The sequence below is a fragment of the Protopterus annectens genome, chromosome 4.part1, assembly GCF_019279795.1.
Source record: "Protopterus annectens isolate FY-2018-M chromosome 4.part1, PAN1.0, whole genome shotgun sequence".
NCBI lineage: Eukaryota > Metazoa > Chordata > Ceratodontiformes > Protopteridae > Protopterus > Protopterus annectens.
In genome coordinates this window covers 374,193,806-374,213,365 of record NC_056734.1, presented here as the reverse complement: position 1 = coordinate 374,213,365, position 19,560 = coordinate 374,193,806, and the positions used below count along the sequence as shown (strand labels likewise).

At 42.7% G+C, this 19,560-nt stretch overlaps 1 protein-coding gene across 1 annotated transcript in view; it reads left to right on the top strand.

The window, feature by feature from the left end:
• AP2M1 (adaptor related protein complex 2 subunit mu 1) overlaps positions 1-19,560 on the top strand; it is a 1,300,958-nt gene that overhangs the window by 330,149 nt on the left and 951,249 nt on the right. The window contains exon 7 of the mRNA XM_044070763.1: positions 6,968-6,987. Within this exon, the coding sequence (XP_043926698.1) occupies positions 6,968-6,987 (20 nt within the window). The remainder of the gene's footprint in view (positions 1-6,967; positions 6,988-19,560) is intronic.

Below are 19,560 nucleotides of genomic sequence, written 5' to 3'. Positions count from 1 at the left end.
CCCCGCTCTGGCTCTGGCTCTGCCGCTCTCTCGCGCGCTCTGGCTCTGCCGCTCTCTCGCGCGCTCTGGCTCTGCCGCTCTCTCGCGCGCTCTGGCTCTGCCGCTCTGGCTCAGGCTCTCTGGCTCTGGCTCTGCCGCTCTCTCGCGCGCTCTGGCTCTGCCGCTCTCGCGCGCTCTGGCTCTGCCGCTCTCGCGCTCTCGCGCTCTCGCTCTCGCGCTCTGGCTCTCGCTCTGGCTCTCGCTCTCTTGCTCTGGCTCTCGCTCTGCTCCACTCTGGCTCTCGCGCTCTGGCTCTCCCGCTCTCGCGCGCTCTGGCTCTCGCGCGCTCTGGCTCTCCCGCTCTCGCGCGCTCTGGCTCTCCCGCTCTCGCGCGCTCTGGCTCTCGCGCTCTCGCGCGCTCTGGCTCTCGCGCTCTCGCGCGCTCTGCGCCTCTCGCGCTCAGCTCTGGCTCGGCGGCTCTCGGCCTCTGGCTCTCGCGCTCTCATTACAAGGGACTTTTTGGTATTTACTTTCTACTGGTGGGGTGTTCCACCATTTTCTGGATCCTACTTTGGGGCTCCTGACAGGGTAAGAAAAACTGATGTAATGGCATTGGCTGCCTTACAAACTACTGACAACCTGACGTCAGTTCTGAAGCGACAGTAACTGATGCAGAAATACTAAGCCTCTGGTATTCGGGCCGACTGAGGGCTACCTTGACAGGGATAACCCAAATGCGATGACTGCAACAGTGAATACACTCAACATCTACATTTGTGGAAAGTGTACACAACTGTACTTTCTGACACCAGTCGGTCTCAGTGAGGTTGTTGTGTAGGATGTCAGCATCACTTGTGGAGTTACTAATAGCTCCCAACTTGCAGTCATCTGCAAAAATTGTCAGCTTGTCCTTAATGCCATCTCATAGGCAGCACACAAGTTTCCATAGGACTGATACCATCCCTGGCTGCATCCTACATTAACACAGGCCTGGGCTGTCAAATCCATTCTGCATTGCAGTCAACCAAAGCCTGAGTCCCTTTGTTTTGGCCTGGACTTCAGAGAAGTCAATACCAAAGAGGAGAGGACTTAGGACCTGAACCCTGCGGGACTCCACTCATAAATAGTCGTCAGTCTGACTTGAGTCTGCTACTTTCACACTGTGGGTTCTGTCTGAGAACCATTTTGGAACCCACCTAGTGATTTAGGAGCTGTTGCCTAGCTTAGTGATTTTTTTCTTTGATTCCTGAGTGGGGAATGGTATCAAAAGCCTTGGCCAGATCAAGTTAGGCTGTGTGAACCACCTTGCCTTCATCCACAGCTCTGGTGACTGACTCAGTCAACCAAGTTGAGCAGGTACAACCAAATTGTGTAGGATCCATAGTTTGGAGAGTCCCTTTATCCTTGTTTATTAGGTCCATGATGATGCATTCCATAGCTTTGCATATCAGATTTGTCATGCTAATGGGGCAATAGTTCCCAGGGTCTGTAGTCACTTCTTTGTTTAGAGGGATGACTGTAGCAGTGTGCCCTTTGGTTGGAAAAAGCCTGAGGTGAAGCTGTGATTGAACAGGGCACACAGGTGAGGTACCAGTTCACTCTGTATCTCATGTAGAACACAGTCAGGGATACTGTCAGTTCCCATATAAGCTGTATTATTGGCCTTGGACAGTGCTGTTTTAACCTGTGCAGCAGTAATACAGGGTGCCCAGCAATCTACTGGTATTGTGATTGGTCCTTTTTGGGGGGGGGGGTATAGTTGGCACTTAATGTTTCAACCAGTATACTTGGCAATATCTGTTGGCTCAGTATAGGAGGTACCATTGTGCAGTAGCTCTGAGCAAATCTGCGTATTGCCACTGAGATTCTTTACATAATTATAGAAGGCCTTGTAGTTGTCTTTACTATCTGCTGCAATTCTGTTTCATAGCTAGCTGTTTGATAAGGGATCTCAACTTTTTGTTGAGGCTGATAAGGGAGTTTTAACGGTCTTGGAACTTAATCTTATTTCGTATCAGTTTCCTCTTCCTGTTGTAGAGTTTATGGCAGGGGACCACCAGATTGGCTTCCTTTTTTTTGGAGGAGAGCGTCTATGTTCTATTGGGTATGGCAAGATCCATGCATTTGTATACGTGTTCATATAGTGCATTGTGTATGATCCGGCAGTCATACAACTATTCTCCATTTGCATGGATGCCGTAATAACCACCTCTGTTTTTAGGAGCCCAGAGTTAGCTTTGGAGAAGTTTTTCATGGTGGTTACCTTTGTTGGGAGGTGTGGTAGGGATGTGGATTTCCAAGGTGATTAGTTTGTGGTCTGATCTAACCAGGGAGGATCTTGACTATTGGTGTAAGCAATGGTCGCCCATGTTAGTAATGACCAGGTCAAGGATGTTGCTACCTCTAGTGTGGGTAAAAACAAGCTGGTCCAGTGCAATGGAATTAATGAACTCCAGGAAATGTTGGGCAAGTGTATTGGTACTTTGAGTAGTTTTCCCAGTTAATGAAGGGGTAGTTTAAGTCGCCTAGTAAGAGAGTTAGGTTGGACCTTAATGTTCTCCAGGGTGCTTAGGAACGTGGAGTGTGAGTCTTGGGACGTGGTTGGGGACCTATATCAGGCTACAACCTGAATCGCTGTCTTATGTTAGCTGTACCCGAAGCATCTCTGATAAGTTATGGTGGCTACCAGTCTAGAGGTGTGCGCATCCTTTATGTATATGGCAACACCACTGCCTTTGGAGCTTTGGTCCAAGTTCTGAGGCCGAAAGGTGTGGAATGAGTTATAGCCTGGTAGTGCAGGGGTGCTTTCTGCTGCGTTGAACCAGGTCTCTCTTACAGCACAAATGTCTATGCTCTCCATTTTAAGGAGTGTTTCGAGCGAGTGCATTTTGAGATTTAGATTTCTAGCATTGACCAGCATGACCCTCAGTATGCATTTGTTTGTAGCTGTTACGATGGTAATTTTGTCATTGGTACACCTTCTGAAAAAGGCACTGTAGGGGTGGCAAGAGCTTTGGCCAGTATCCGTAAGTCCAGGGATGACAGATGCAGGCCATCTTTGGCAAAGCATCGAGGTCAGTCAGTCATGTCCTCCCAGGCAGACAGATACTGGATCCCCTTAGAATGACACCAGAAACTTAGACAATTGTTGAAATCAGTCATTTTCTGCTTGTACTGTGGTATCATTCTGAGTGATGGTAGGATGCTGCTCAGGGCTAGGGTCATACCCGCCTGGGCTACATAATCTGAGAGCTCTTCCATGCTTCTCCATGTAGTCCAGGGAGGTTCGTCTCTGATCATTCACACCCACGTGTACAGTGACAGTCTTATTTATACCTGTTGTTGAGGGACCTGAGTGCATGCGATGTGATGGATCCTGGCACCTGACAGGCAGCTGACTCGTACCTTCTCCTTATTCAACCTAGTGAGTGGGACTTCAGTGTGCCTCACTATCGAGTCACCTATGACTAGTGTATTGTGCATACTGTTTTGCCATAGGGTCTTTGAGTGGCACAATATTTAGGGGAGTTGTGTCTCGTGATTTGTGTTGTGGTAATAGAGTGCGTTTCTGCCTTGGACGTCTCTGCTGCTTGTGTAGATTTTTATTGAGAGCTTCCGTGAAGGTGAGTGTGTGGTTTGTGTTTTTATGTTAAGGCAATGCTGGTGTGTGTTGAGTGCTGTGTGTTCCATGTGGTGTGGTGCAAGTGTTGACCACCTTCTCTTGACTAGCTATTCCGGTACTGGCTGGAGAGTGCGTGGCTTCCAGTTTGGATATATAAGTGCATCTCTCAAGTCTTAGTGTTGGGAGGTAAGAAGAGAGGGTTTTCGGTGTTCATGAGGTAGTTGCCACATTGCCTCAGGATGCCCAGTTCACCAGGTTAATAGGAGAAAGCACAGGGAACTGACTTTTAGACCTGCCTGGAGGGGTGGGCATTGATGAGTACTGGATCCGTTTCCTTGTAGAATGTTTAGTGCTGGTAGCACTGTTCTGTTACAATAATTGCTACAAGAAGTCTGGTAAAGTGCTAGACTAATAAGCTAGTATAAGTGCAGGAGAGGAGAAAACTAGTAGATCTAAGGGACAAATTGAAGAGCAGACTTTGGCACCGCTCAGGAGCTTACAAACAGTCCTGGATACAGCAAGTCTGTATCTGGACTAACCTAGTTACAGGAAAGGTGGGAAACCAGTGCAAATGTGGGCTTTTAAACCAGAAGGTTGTGTAGGTTTATGCATAAGGGCAGGACTTTATGCTTGTGCAGACTGTGTGTTTTGTTTTCAAGCTGAACCTGCTTTTTACTGCCTTAAGTTTTCCAGGCTCTGCTTCCTATTTTCAGTGCTTCATCTTTGGGTGAATCAATGGAGCAGTTAACATCCTCTGCAGTTCTTCCTTTTCATTTCTGCCAGAAGGTAGTCATGTAGTCTTTGATTTTAGGCTGGCCCAAGTTGTGCCTGGGCCACTGATGAATGACTTTGCCCTATCCAGTTGTGTTTCCTCAGATCACTCATCTTTCATCTTTCTCCCCGATCCCTTTGATGTTGCACCTACAGCCACTAAGGACAAGAGCATAGATGTGTCCTCTGCAGCTAAAGGGATACCCTTGGCGAGTAGGGGAAGAACTACTCATGTTGATCTCTGGGAAAGGGACAAGTGTTTTACCCAATAGCTGGAATAAGAAGCCAATGTCCCTGGGAGTATGTACCTTGGGTCAGTATTTTTCCAGGGAATCTCTCAGGAAAAGGAAAGAAAACATAACATGTGGCTTCTCCTGCTTCTGTCTTCATGGCCAGGGAATATTTGCTTTTATTTGTTAGGGAGTTCTTTTCTGCTTTTACTGCTCCAATTTCTTCTGCTGTGAAGAGAATGAGCAGGGTTTCATCACTTTGGATCTGAAATTGTGTTAGAAAAGCAAAACTCAGAGGGTGGATGTTCTTCAGGATCTTCTCAACATGATTGATTCTGTGGAATGATTTACTTTGCATTTTCCTCCAGAAGGCTTCTCTTTCTAAAACTGTATGTAAAAATGAAAGATATTTTCAGTGGGATCAAAATGCTCAGGAAATGTAATATGATTTGTTACAGTTGGGTATTTCCCCAGTCTGCAACTGTTTCTCCTGTTTTATCTGCTAGAGAGAGTGCGTTTTTCTCGCAGCTTGCAGTTTACCTGACAAGTAATCACCTGATTCTAGAAAGCCTGATAGGTTATACAGAATACTTCAGTAATACAGGTTTGCTAGTTCTAAAGTAGACCCTGCAGTGATTTAGCTATCCAAGACTGCTTCTTCTAGACAGATTGCTAATTCCAATCACATTCTTTGTCAAATTTGAGAATAATGCGTACTTTTTCTGCTTTTAACTTTCAGAATTTTAAACTGCCAGCCTCATGTTTTACTTCTGTATTTTAAAAACATGCAGTAGTTGACTGTTAACCTTAAATGAAAAGGTACCTCGGCTCAGTTCAGTCTGAACTTCACATTCGCCCTTTATCTTTTATCTCTTTTTTTTTTTTTTTTTTTTTTTTGGGGGGGGGTTGTAAGGAAGAAGGTTCTTTGGGTAGACAAGTTTTTGTCAGAATGAGGGTGTTCTCTCGTTCTCCTCCTTTTCAGTTTGATGCAACAGATGGTTCAGAAATGGCCTGAGGAGCTGTTTCAAAAGGAGTACAAGGTTTATGTAACAAATTAGATTGAAAAAAATGCAAATGTCAGAGATATTGTCTACAAGTAACTGTTTGAAAGCCTTAAATCATTTCTGGTCAACAGGACATTTACAGGTTTTCACAGAACAACGCAGTGACGTGATACATGAGCGGTGGGGATGCCAGATCTTTGCAGACTTGGTATGATAGCCTGGGAGGGTAGCATTTCTGGTCATTTTGACTCTAAGCTTACATACATACGTGCATTAGAGCAAAAACATACTATAGCAAATGAGCTAACCAAGGTCATGACAGACCCTCATAAATGGAAAAATCACGCTGGGCTCTTTCAAGACTTAATCTGGTTGCAGGGAACACCGTAAGTAGATCTGTTTGCATCATTTCAAAAGAGAAAACTAACAAAAATCTTTTCTCAGATGCCTTGCAAGTAGACCAGAAAAGACAGATGCTTTCTCATATTCCCATGGATGGGAATGTTCCTCTGTATGTTTCCATTGATATCCCAGGTTATTTTAAAGATTCAAAAAGACTGCCTAAAGATTGTGATGATGACCGCCTTTTGGGCCATACGACAGTAGCCCTCCCTTCTAAAACTGGTCAAGGGTGATTACCAAGAATGGATTTACTTGTGAAGGATGGGGGTTGTTTGATTCTCTCCAACATGAACTTTTCAGTTGACTGCCTGGATAGAGTCTTAATACCTTTTTAGGTACCTATTTTCTGAGTATGTGAAGCAGACATTGAGGGAGGCTAAAAATATGCTACTAGAAAATCATGTATGCAACTGGAAAATATTTTCTAGTTTGTTATTTAAGGAACCAGGAGCATCTTAAGGGGCTTTGCCTCTGGTTTTAATTGCTGTACTGTGGCCTTTTTTTTTTTTCTTCTTTTCTGTCGGGGTTCATTTGTCTGCCATCTCTGCTTGTCAGCCCTTGGATCCCCATTTTCTAATCATTCACAAGTTTAACCGTTAAGGTGTTTTATATATCCAACCACTTAGAATTAACTCTGTGCTTGAAAAAGCTTACTTTTACACTTAAGCCAGTACATCAGGCTGAATTGAGGTGCTTAATATGGAGAACTGTTTTACTCATTGCTCTGACTTCAGCTAGGCGATTTTGTTTTGCATGCTCTTTTTTTTCACAGGACAATGTTTCTTTCATAGCTAAAACAAACACTCTTATGCCTAAAGTGGTATCAGAATTTACTTTGCAACAGGCTGTTAATCTCCCTGTTTTTTGTGATTCCCAAAATGAGGGGGAAAAAGTTCTTCATAATCTGCATGTCCACGTGCAGCTCAGATAATATGTAGACAAAGCTTAATCTTATGAAGGGCAAAGAAAAGGACAGCCAGTGCTAAAGCGTTTTATTTGGATGAATGCCTCATGCTATTTATCCTCACCATAACAAACTGCTTCTAGTCGAGGTTAAGGTCCATTCAGCTAGGGCTTTGGCTTATTTGGTGGCTTTCTGTAAATTGGTGGGCTTTAAGTATTCTAGAGGTAGCAGTTAAGTGCTCTGTGCATACCATTACAGAGCACTATAAACTGGGTTCCTTTTCCAGGACCATAACAGGAATTACTAGGGCCTTCTCAAAGGGTTCCTAGGTTCTTAATTCTTGTCCCTTGTTGCTTAGCTATTGTAGTGTATCCACAAAGCCTAGGCTGTTGCAACAGTGCTCTGTTAACAGTAAATGCTAGAGTACTGTTGCAATTGCCCTACTCTTCCTGCTGTCCTCTGTTTGCAGTTTATGTTGTCAGGGTGTGTGTTTATATGAGAGAGAGTTGCAACTGCCCTTTTATGGAACTCCTTTCGAGCTCCTGGCAGCACATGGAAGGGCACCCTTTAGCATTGAAAATCTGGATGGTAGCAGTGCGGTTTCACCCATATAGGTTAAACTGCTGAAAAAGTTGTCTCATAACATCTGTTATGGTAAGTTTTTAGTTAACATAACTTTACTTCAACACCACTGTAAAATTGTGTCCACATCTGACCGCTGACAGTTATGCTCCAGGTGGGTGACCCAAGTACTTGGTGTTATGTAATGAAAGCTGGCTTATTAGAAAGCTATAGCTGAGCGCATCATGGTTATAATCTCATTCACTTATTTAAGTAGTTTAAGGAGGATACAGTGTGATTATTTACATTTATTTGTAAACAAAATATGCTGCTTAGTTTGGTAATTTTGTTTTGTCAGGTTTTTGTGGGCTAACCTACTTCTTTTCCTTTCTCTAATGCACTGCTTTCCTGTTAACCTTCTGTGCACTTATTCCACTCTGTGCCTTTCCTGTGTGTTTCCTGGGACCTGCTATTTAGCACCAGGTAGGAGTTTTGTCATTAATTTCTGTGTAGAGGATGCCTGCTTGCTGTACCAAAGCTAACAAATGAAGGGTTTTTTCAGTTATTTTGGACTTGCTGATGAGCATTCTAAAACAATTTTGGGTAGCAATATGTACTGCATTATTGAAATCTTCATTTAAGTATAGAAAACTGTTTGTGGATAATCTCCAACAAGGCAGTTAAGCCATTAAGACGTTCTTGATAACTAGTTCCTGAACTTTACACATGACCGGTTTCATTTATATGACAGATTTTGTCTCTTCCCCTTTTAACTATTTTAATTGTGTGCACTCTTCATAGTATATGATTAAGCTTCAGTAGTCCTTCAGCTTTCTAGAAATGTCTCTTCTAAAGAAGTTGCTTTGCTTCCTTTTCTTCACAACCATTGCTACATTCTTGAAACCTGTGTGTTAATGTTCTGATGTGGTAATTTAATTTTTTTATGTGATAGTTGTAAGTAGAGATCAAGTAGTAAAGCTTTCTGGATGGCTTTTTCCTCCATACTGCCTGCTTTATTGTGAGGAACCATTGCAGGTGTCCGGCCATCAAAGGTATTTACAGAGGTGTCAAAGAATCGCTTAAAATAATTCATGTTTTCCTTGGTTACATTTTTCTTTGTTATAGTGAGTACTGTTGGCCTTTCGGTTTTGTTGGTGAAAATTCAGCTGCTTTGTAGCCCAACCTGTCAGTTTATTTTCACAATCCTTTTCTGTTTAAAAAGATTGTAAATGTATTTTTAAGAAATCATTGAGGTAGCAAGACTAGTAAGTCACTTCTTCCTTAAAATCTGCAAATAAGTGCAGTTGATGAGGGAATGTGAGTGGCCTCAATTTTGCTGCTAGTTTAAATCTTGAAATATTTAAAAGCTCTTTAATGATATCTTAACTGGCAAATGCCTCAAAATGTTTCAGTGGCGTTCAGTCAAGAAAAAGTATTTGTCTCCATGTTAGATATTGGGAAAATGTGGAGGAAGTGACCTTTCATAAAGATGGCAAGTGCTAACAGAAAAGTCTTATCAGTCACTTAAGCTTTCTTGGTACAGTGTACATTTCTTGCTGCTCCCTATAACAGTGGCATTTAAGTTTTGTTGACTGAGCAATAAAGCCATGAAATAGCATTTCTTGAAGTACAGGGAATTTGAAATGGTAGGAAAAGATTGAGGACTTGCAAAAAGCCTGAAGACTTTCACAAAAAGGAGTCTGAATTGTTTTGTGAAAGAGCTTCATGGTGGAAGGTACTTGGCAGTTGCCATCAACAGCACTGTTTAGAATTACTAGTCAGGAAATCCCATTTTGCAGAACCTATTTTTAATAGAGATCCAGGCAGAAAGGTTCCATAATTAACATGTAGAACAAACTGAGTTAGAGATATTAAGGCAAGCAAGATGCATCTTTCAGTTCATCTCATTTTGAAAGTAAAACATGGGTATTCAATAATAAACAAGCATAGGACTCTTCATTGTAAAAGGATATTGGAGGATAAGGTTCATTAAAGAAGCTTTGGAAGTTGTAGGCTAGTGAGAACACTAAAAAAAGGGGAGCAGTACATGTATTAATGCTTCATTTTAGAAATAAAATCATCAACCAACTAAAGAGAATAGTATAGCATACAAGAAAAATGAGTCAACATTCCAGCAGTAAAATAGGTAGGTAGGTAATCCAGTCAGTATACTACTACCCTACTCTAGACACAAGATCTGTACTTTGACACCATCTCATAAGCACGCTTTAGACCACCCAGGAAATTCCCTGTCAGTATCTCCTCACAACACACTTTCTATAGTCTGGGGGAGAATAGGGCTGGAGTACCTTGTTAGAATTAGTTAGACCAGGCCCTCCATTTTTCCTTCAGCTTTAGTCTGACAAAACTATAAACCAGTATACTGGGACTCTCAACCCTTTAATGTATTAAAATATTGACTTGGCTTTTAGAAGTAATGGTGACCCTTTACGCTTCCAAGATCTGGTGTTAGCCTTCTTCCCTGTGATCATAATCACATGCAGCAAATTGACCACCCCTGCAATAGTTACTTTAGGATCTAGACCTTGCTCAAACATCTAAACCAATAAAAAAAAAAGCAGGTGTTAAATTATGACAAGGATCTGTTACTCTGTCAGAAATGTCATGTAGCTCCATCTTCACTGGAGTCTATTTAGCACAGTCCCAAAATGTGTGTCCTTTTGGCCCCTGTATTACACCTCCAACAAACAGAACAGCCTGAACATCAAGGAGAGCTCAACCAACTTGGAATATCAGAAAATCTGAACAATCACTGCCTGCTAAAGAGTCTACTTTCATACTTGGGCTCTTTAGTAGGTTACTTCATGCTACATCTAAAATGGTTAATTTCACCTAGGATTCCCACACTAACTTGTATTTAAGTGGGAGTTGGGACTTAATACCTGAAAGTGTCTTGTATATCCTGGCTGTAACTCTTCCAGAGTTGACTGTTTTTTCTGTAGTCTCATAGGAAGCTATTAGGCTAGGCTTGTAAGGGCTGTAGGACCGTTAGCATACCTCTCCACCTCTTAGCTCAAGAAATCTGGACAAAGCCTAAATTAATGGGGGGGAGGGCGAACAAAGGCCCAAAACTAGGGACAGGTGTTAAATATTGCTCTTAAACTTGGAAAGCTGCTGTGTTAATAGGATTTGTTAGCATGCATTTTCTGTAGGATATAAAGTCCTGAAACTCAAATGTATGTCGTTATTTCATGACTTCAGTCCTCAGTGACAGGCCAGAATACCACAAGTTTTATGAGGAACAAACCAAAAATATGAGGCAAAAATCTGTACACTCTGCGAAAATCTGGACAGTTGAAAGGTATTAGCAAAGTTCTAACCTTATTTCCATGATTAGCACCCGGAACCCCAGGAGTGCGGTTACCCATCCAGTCATCCAGATTTTGTTTGAAGAGGGTCAATTAGGTGCTCTGTTTGACATGGTGGGAGTTTGTTCCAAAGGTGTGGTAACCTCTGGGAGACAAATCTGTCCTTCAAGCAAGTTCTAGTAATGTCACATAACAGGTTAAGGTCTATAAAGAGAGTAACCCATGTACTGTTTGACTTGTGGAGATGCAGCATTTTCAGTAAAGCAGGGTAAGAGATTGCCTTATATGCAAGGCAGAGATTGCCTCTGAGTAGTCTGTATGAAACAGAATAAAGTGGCATTGATTTCATATCCACATAGGACAAATGCTGAAGACCTATAATTTTCCTTGTGAGGAACCTTTGTGGTCTCTCCAGTTGCTGCAGGTGCTTGGAAAGGTACATACCAAAAGGGGCATTGCACTCAGTTTTTGGCCTTATGAGGAAATAATACAAGGAGGTTATAACTTTTTTTTTTTCTGGAGGCAGTGCCATTCAGACCACCATTGCATCTACATTGGCCTATCTCCCTTTGGGACAAAACCTGATTTCATCTGGGGGTGGTGGTGGATAGTAATGATTTGACTATCTCTGCTTTATCAGCATCGTTTAACTGCAATTTTGTTTTCAATGCAGTCCAGTGTGCAGGTGCAGGTTCTTGGAAAAAGCCAAAACTTCTCTGGTATACTCCTGGATGCTCTTTGTGTAACTTATTGCTACAGTCATAACTTCAGGAATCTGTGGGTTTAATTTCCAGAGTGTTTTGGATTTCTAATACCATGACTAGAATAGACCCCATTCCAAAGTTGGGGTACAAATTGAGTTTATGAAATTAGTATTGTTTGTTAGCCAAAAGTGCTCTTCTCAATCCCTATAGTGTCCAGAATTTCCTCCAGCATCAGTTCATATGGGGTTTGCATGTACTGGTAGCATATTGAAGTAGAATTGTAATTTTTTTTATTCCTTTTGCTCCTGCTACTGTTGCCCTTGTTTCTACTTGCAGATCCTGATATCTTATGGCCGTCTTAATATGACACTGTAATCACTGGGTGTAGCAGTTTCAGTGATCAGTGTACTTTTCTTTCATGGACTACTGTATCTGGTTTTCTTGCATCTGTGTTGAACTGTTGGTAATGGGTGATCCTATGCGATATAAAACATTCTCTGTAATGCTTTGTGGTTCATGTTTCAAATGCTTCTTAGCTTCTATATTATAATGTTAGCGCAATCCCCATTGCAAGAGTCTTGCCACATTATTGTGTCTTTCAGTATACAGGCCCTCTGCAGTGTGCATATCACACCCATCGCTGTTTCTAGATCTGTACTGTAGATGGAATCCTGTGTCCAGCCAGAGTTTGAGCTTACCTCTCCTGTCCTGACCTTGGTTCTACCCTCTAGCTGTCTCTCTAGCTCTGTGTAAAGGTAGAAGTATGATCAACTATCTTCAGTTCTTTCTTGTGGCATGGTGAAATGCAGAAAGTTTGGTTGTCTGTTGGACCGGGCCACAAGTGGTGGAGCACGGGTAAGTAATCTCAAGGGGATTGATCTCCCTGTTTAAGTGACTGGTATCAGATAAGTTGTTGTATAGACTTTGATTCTTGAAGTTTGAATTTAATATATACTCCAATACTGGAAATTCCCAAATGGAGATCTGGAGATGCAGGCAAAACAGACCAGCTGTGCTTGTAAAGGACTGATGTCAAAAGATTGGTACATTTAGTGTGCATATTGTCTAAGCCTAGACTTAAAGTATCACTTATGACATCTGACCAAAAAAAATTAAAGCCATGAATGGCAATTGATAGCAATTGTTTGGCTGTCTGTCCTTGGAAGTCTCTCTAGACCTGTAAAGTCGAAGGATATCCCTGGGCCTTCTCAGTCTGAGAGTGCTAGTAATGTGGTGAAACTTTTTCAGCCCTGAGCCCAATGTCTGAGGAGTCACCTGTCTGGAAGTCCCTGTGGAGGCTGTTATGTAGGGTGACATGAGCACTATGGTCCAGACCTAACAAAACAACAAATATCCAGTGAAGACCACTGTCACCAGAAGAGTTGCCTCTTGATGAAACAGGGAGAAGTTTTATCTCTAATATTGGATGACTGCTACTGTGTGACTGATCACATGAATCCTCAGCCTTGGTCCTAATTGCAGACTTTGATAAAACACCCTAGGACAGAGCATTGGAGACCTTTTCCATAGGTTACACCTGTCTCTCCAACACAAGCGCTAGATTAGTTTTCATTGGTCCAGGGCTTACTATCCCTTTTGTTGGATCATTGCCAAATTGTAAGTTTCCCACTAAGCATACCAGGGACTTGCTACTTGTCCTTGAGCAGGTTCTGTATGGCCAGACTTTGCCCAGTTAAAGGGTGATCTAGATTACAGGTCACAGATGTCATCCCCTGCCTGGACTATAATTGCTACAGGACACTAACTCTGGATTTTCCTTCTGAAGGAGGCCTCACATTTGGAGGAACTTTGGATGTCCTTCCATTTCACTGTTGCTGTATTCCTAACATTAGGTATCCCCTTACAAAGGGGAGCCCAATGTTCAGCCAGTATACCAAAGCCTTGGGGTTGCTTTAAGGTACACCGTATGTCACACATGCCCCTCATGTAGCACAGGGCATAAATGTGGGATCTGGACTTAACCATCCTCAGAACTTCTTTGCTGCCAGTCAGAATGCCATCTCTTGATGGTCACTGAGCTGTTGCAGATAAGTGCCCCGTTGGGGTTTCTTTTTTACTTGTTTTTTTGTTGCTTGTGGGGTTTCATGTCATCCAAGAAGAGTCAATGCTATTATGAGAGACTGATTCCCCATAAAAAATGCTGCTAACAGTGTCTGTTTTACCTTTGTGCCTCTGACGATCATACATCCTGTTCCATCTGTCAGGCTTTTGTACCTAAAACTTTGCATAGCGGACTTTCTTCTTTGGCTCTGTATCTTGAGAATCAGTGACTTAAACTTCTCGCAAAAGATGATGATGGAGGGAACTTCCCACCCTGAGGGACAGCCGTCTGGGAAGAAGGCCAAAGCTGTTCAGCTTCAGCTGGACGTTTCTCCTAAGGTGAGTGAATGCTCGGAGGTTCTCCTGGCTTCGTTGTCAGATTCCTCTGCTGCAACTGTGTTGCAGGGCCGGTAAGGATCTGACTTTAAGCACGTCCAAGGAGGTTTTGGAGATGTCCATTTCGGACGTCCAGGGAGAACCACAGAAGATCATTTCCAAGGAGCCTAGCGGTGTTCCTCATATTTTAGTCAGAGAAGAAGTCCATACAACTACTATTAAATGTTGTGTGGGTCAGAGCCTTCCACGTTTTATAAGGCAGATTTCCCCTTAAAGAAAAAACAAAAAATTAAACCTGTTTCTCCTGCCACTAAGGATCCATAGAGTGAGTGGCATGCCTTCACTCAGGGTTTGTTTAAATGCTTTGATGCCATTGAAATCTCCTCAGGATGTTTCTGTTCCAGCTCCCCCTTGGTCCTCTTCCTCTTAAAAGACCCAGGGAACAGGATTCCTCAAAGGAGAAATTGGATTCTTGTGAGGAACCCTTGCTTACTCTTCTCGGATTCCTTCTCTTTCTGACTATGGGTCAGAGGAAGGTGAATCTACCAGTCCTCTTTCTTTCTTTGAAGAGATTGCTTTTGGGGGCACAATCTCCAGGATGATGGAGTTCATTAAATGGGATTATGCTCAGGTCTGTGTGATTCATAAGTATTGTGAGTTGCTGCAGATAGAATCTCCTAAACGTTCTGCTGTTCTTCCTGTTTTGGCTGCTTTGTTCTATGCATTTTCCAATGCATCTAAAGCTCCAGATTCTCAGCCCCCTACTGTCAAGAAACCAGATAGGTTTTATAGGGTGCCTGAGGACTGTACATTTTTGTACAGGTGTCCTGCTGCTGATCCCTTAGTGGTGTCTGTATCCTTTGACAAGCTCTGAATTGCTTCCTTTGCCCAAGTTACTGCCCTCTGGTAAAGGCAGTAGAACCATGAAAAAGCTAGGTAAGAATGTTTACACCTCTGCTACCTTGGCTTTTAGGGCAGTTAATTATCAGACCCATATGTTCAGTTACGTCTTGGCTCTCCTATCTCAGGCTGTTCAGGTTCTTTGATCTTCCAGACTAAGAGTAACATTTATGCTCTTTTCCTGTTAAGTACTTCCCAGGTGGTTCGCCATTCCATCAAGTGTAGTTATGATGCAGCAAATGCTTCTTCTAGGACTGCTGCTTTTGGGTCAGTGATGGAGAGGTATTCTTGGCTTCAACCTTTGTTTAATGATATCAAGGCTAGGTTGATGGATGCTCCTCTTTATAATAAACACTTGTTTGGTGACGCTACTGCTACTGATTTAAGTCCATTCAGGGTAAGGGTTAAGCTTAACAGGAACTCATATGTGTGTTAGTTCCTCTGAAATTTAGGAAGAGAAACAATCCCAATAACCCAACCCTTGTTTGCAGACAATTTTGCCCTCCTCCTAAGCGCAAAAAGGGTGGCAATTGGGCTCCTGCTGCTAAGGCTACTTAGAATTCAGGGCCTCAGAAGTCTTCCTTTCCAGATAAACCAGGTGCTGTCTGACTATCCTATTCTTCCCAGCCACTTTCCTGTTTCTCTTCGCCCCTCTCTCTTCCTGTTTGACCACATATTGCTAGGATTCCTGGGTTCTGTCCACTATTTGCCAGGGATATTTCATGATGTGGAAATTTTCCCCCTTTTATGGGTATTCTTCAGCCCCCTTGGGAATAACTCTCCTTTTTCCAGAGGTACTTTGGGACATTTTGACTCTGGGTACTATTCAGCAGGTGCCTGTGTCCCAAAGGGGGAGGGGGTTTTACTCCAGGATATTTCTAGTTCCCAGAAAGGCGGGTACTTGGACATCCATTCTGGACCTCTCTCATCTGAACACCTTTCTGAAGGTGCCCACTTTTCGAATGTTGTCCCTTCGCACTTTTCCTCTTCCTCAGGCTTATATGGTGTCTCTGGATCCAAATACTTACCTCCATATTCCAACTCATCCCCTTCTCAGGAAGTGTTTGCATTTTTCTGTTGCTTCCTGGCATTTTCAGTTCTTTGCTGTGCCCTTTGCCCTTTCTACGCGCCCAAGGGTATTCACCAGATGCCTTGCTCCTGTGACTTTCAGGCTTTGGGGGATCCAAGTATTTCCCTCCTTGGACGACCTGCTGTTTTAGGCATCCTCTACAGAGATCCTGTTGCAAAATCTTTTTTGCCATCTCTCCTCTTCAGAGCCTGGGGTTTCCAATAAACTTCAAAATGTCTTCTCTGACTCTGTCTCTGAGCCATGATTTTCTGGGTTGCAGGATTCAGACGGTGCCTTTGCTGGGATCCCTGCCTGCTCCAAAGGCTTTGACCCTCATTTCCTTCTTTCAAACTCTTCTTCCTCTGCCTTCCTTTACATCCAGGGAGTTACTGAGAGCTCTGGGTTTCATGGCATCTACCATCACTATGCTCCCTCTGGCTGCACTTCACATGAGGAAGTTTCATTGATTTCTAAAGTCATTTTGGCTTCAAAATGCTAATCCCCTAGAATTTGTAGTTCCTCTTCTACCTTGCCTCAAGAAGGAGCTCTTAGTGGATCCAGAAGTTGCCTCTAAATCCAGGGCTTCCCTTTCATCTCCCTCTTCCCCCTCAGGAGCTGTTAAGACGCTGTAGATGTGGGATGGGGAGCAGCTTTTTGCTCCCTAAAGGTGCGGGGGGGGGGGGTCTGGTCTCCTGTTCAACAGGAGGACCACATTAATGTCAGAGATGTGAGCCCGTTCTGCTTTCTCTTCAGGCTTTTCAACCTCTTCTCCCTGGGGCTTCTCAAGGTGTTTGCAGCCAACACCTTAGTGATGTGGTTATGTAAACAATTGGGGAATAAGGTCTTATCTTTGCCAGTTGGCACTCCTGGTAAGGGATCTTGCTGTCCAGTATCAAGTGACTCTTTAGGCAGTTTACATTCCCTCAGGTCAGAGCATTGTGGCAGACACTCTGAGCAGGTCTTCAAGTCAATCCCACGAATGGATGCTTCACAGGGATGTGTTTCTGGACATTGTCCACCAGTAGGGTACTCCTCAAGTAGATCTTTGCCTCCCCTCTGAACAGACAGCTTCCTCTTTTGTGCCAGAGACCCAAGTCCTCTGGCATGAAAAGTGGATGCCCCACTATTTCTTAGCCAGGAATGTTTCTTTATGCTTGACCTCCCCTTCCCCTCATTACAGAAGTCCTGATCAGAATTCGACAGGATGCCCCCAAAATCTTGTTGGTGACTCCCTTTTGACTGAGACAGCATTGATTCAGTCTTCTGCATTTAGCCAAGGGCTGTCTTCAGAAGTTCTCACAGGGTGGACCTACTCACAAGACAAGGGATCTCTCATCCATCCCCACTTGTCCACTCTTCAGCTGACACTTTGGGTGATGAGGATTTTGTTTCTACATGGACACCTTTTTTTCTGAGTACGTGCTTCGGGTCCTGCAGGAGGCCAGGAAACCCATTACCAGGAAATCTTACTTATCTAAATGGAGGAGGTTTTCTATTTGGTGTCTTTCTCGTAACCTGGATCACTTTCTGTGGATGTTCCTTCAGTGTTCTCATCTGTGTGAATTGCTCAATGCTGGTTTGGCTTATTCTTCTGTTAAGGCCCACTTGTCAGCTGTTTGTCTGCCTTTATCTCCTCTCTAACTTTTAGGTTTGAAGCTAAACAATTCATTAAATTCTTTCATATTAGGCCTCCCAGGAAGCCTGTTCCTCCTCTCTGGGATCTTATTTTTGCCTTGGAGAAATTGACTGTGGCTCCTTTTATATTTGCAGCTTCAGCTTCCTTGCAACATTGCTCTGGGAAGACTTTGGTTAGCACACAGTAATTCCAGTGTAGCCTTCTGGCAAAGGAATATTTTATTCCATGAAGACTTGAGTAAAAAATTTAACCCAGTGGAGTCATACCGGTTTCGGCATAAGCCTTCAGCAACCACACCACCAAAAAAAAAACAATGAAGACTATTCATTCACATACACGTATATTCAATGTAATCGTGCCCTCTAGTGAATAAAAAATACTTTACAAAACTAAATCACAAAAGTAATATAGTACAGAATCTTCAAATATCAAAAAAAATATTCTGTACAGAAATCCAATAGTAAATATATAAATGATCCATTGCAGAAACCTTCAAAATTGGTCATTCAACCCAGGTGAAAATAGAGCTCCCAATTTAACAATCCACATTTTTTCTTTATTCATTAATAATTCATGTTATACATGAACCTCATTGCTCTTGAACCTGATACGGTCAATGACCATGAAGCTAAAAATCCGTGTGGGATGTTTAAGTATGTATTTATATAAGGAACTTGAAACTTTTTTTTTTTTGTTTCTGATATCACTTAAGTGTTTACCGACCCTTAATTGAAAGGTCGGGAAGTCTGTCCCACATAAAATGCCCGACAGCTACATTGGGCTGAATAACCCAACTGGTACTGCAATTAGCAATAAAGGAAACATTATAGACATGTGGAGAATTATGAGAAGTAAAACTATCTGACTTGAACACCCTCTGACAATATGAACAGTGCCCACATGGATGACACCCCAGCAAAAGTTGCCCAGTTACTGTAGTTTGAATGGGGGGGATTGGGAAAATGATTCTACACCCTTTTGTAATGACTAAGGATCCCAATGAAAGGAATAAGAACACCGATCCTTAATATAATTTAGTGTATTATCGGACTGTAACAAGTACCAATGTCTTTGGATGATATTCATGAAACTCCTGATGTTTCTGCCATAAGTAGTGACCAGTCTGGGCTCCTGAGATTGATCTGTACACTTAAAATGGTATGATAACAACTGTGACCTATCATGTTGGTTAGCAAATCGACTGGCCCTGGTAATGTCACCTGCTTGATACCCCCTGTTCTTAAATCTAGCTATTAATTCCTGTCGGTGGTAGGCATATGTGGAGGAATCGGAGCAAACTCTCCTGATATGGAGAAATTGCAATTTGGGGATATTCCTGATGACATGCGGGTGGAAGCTTGTGGCATGAAGTAGGGTGTTAAACTGAGGAAACTTTCTAAATACCTCACTCTCCAAAGTGTCTGATTCAGTTCTCCTAATTGACACATCCAGGAAAGTGATTTTCGATCTATTGTAAGTTAACTTAAATTCCACACCCCACTTATTGGAATTCAAATATTCCAAAAATTCAAAAAGAAATGCCTCATCCGCTCTCCACACCAACCAACAGTCATCAAGATATCTCCTCCAAATATCTAATTCATGAAAATATTATGGTTAATATCATAAATCAGTTGCTCCTCCACGCAAGCCATAAACAGGTCCACATATATAGGGGCAAAAGAGGCCCTCAGTGTAACACCTACCACCAACCGGAATTAATAGCTAGATTTAAGAACAGGGGGTATCAAGCAGGTGACATTACCAGGGCCAGTCGGTTTGCTAATCAACAAGATAGGTCACAGTTGTTATACCATCTTAAGTGTACAGACCAATCTCAGGAGCCCAGATTGGTGACTACGTATGGCAGAAATGTCAGGGGTTTCATGAATATCATCCAAGGACATTGGTACTTGTTACAGTCAGATAATACACTAAATTATATTAAGGATCAGTGTTCTTATTCCTTCGGAAGGGGCGGTCATTGGGATCCTTGGTCATTACAAAAGGGTGTATAATCATTTTCCCAATCCCCCCATTCAAACTACAGTA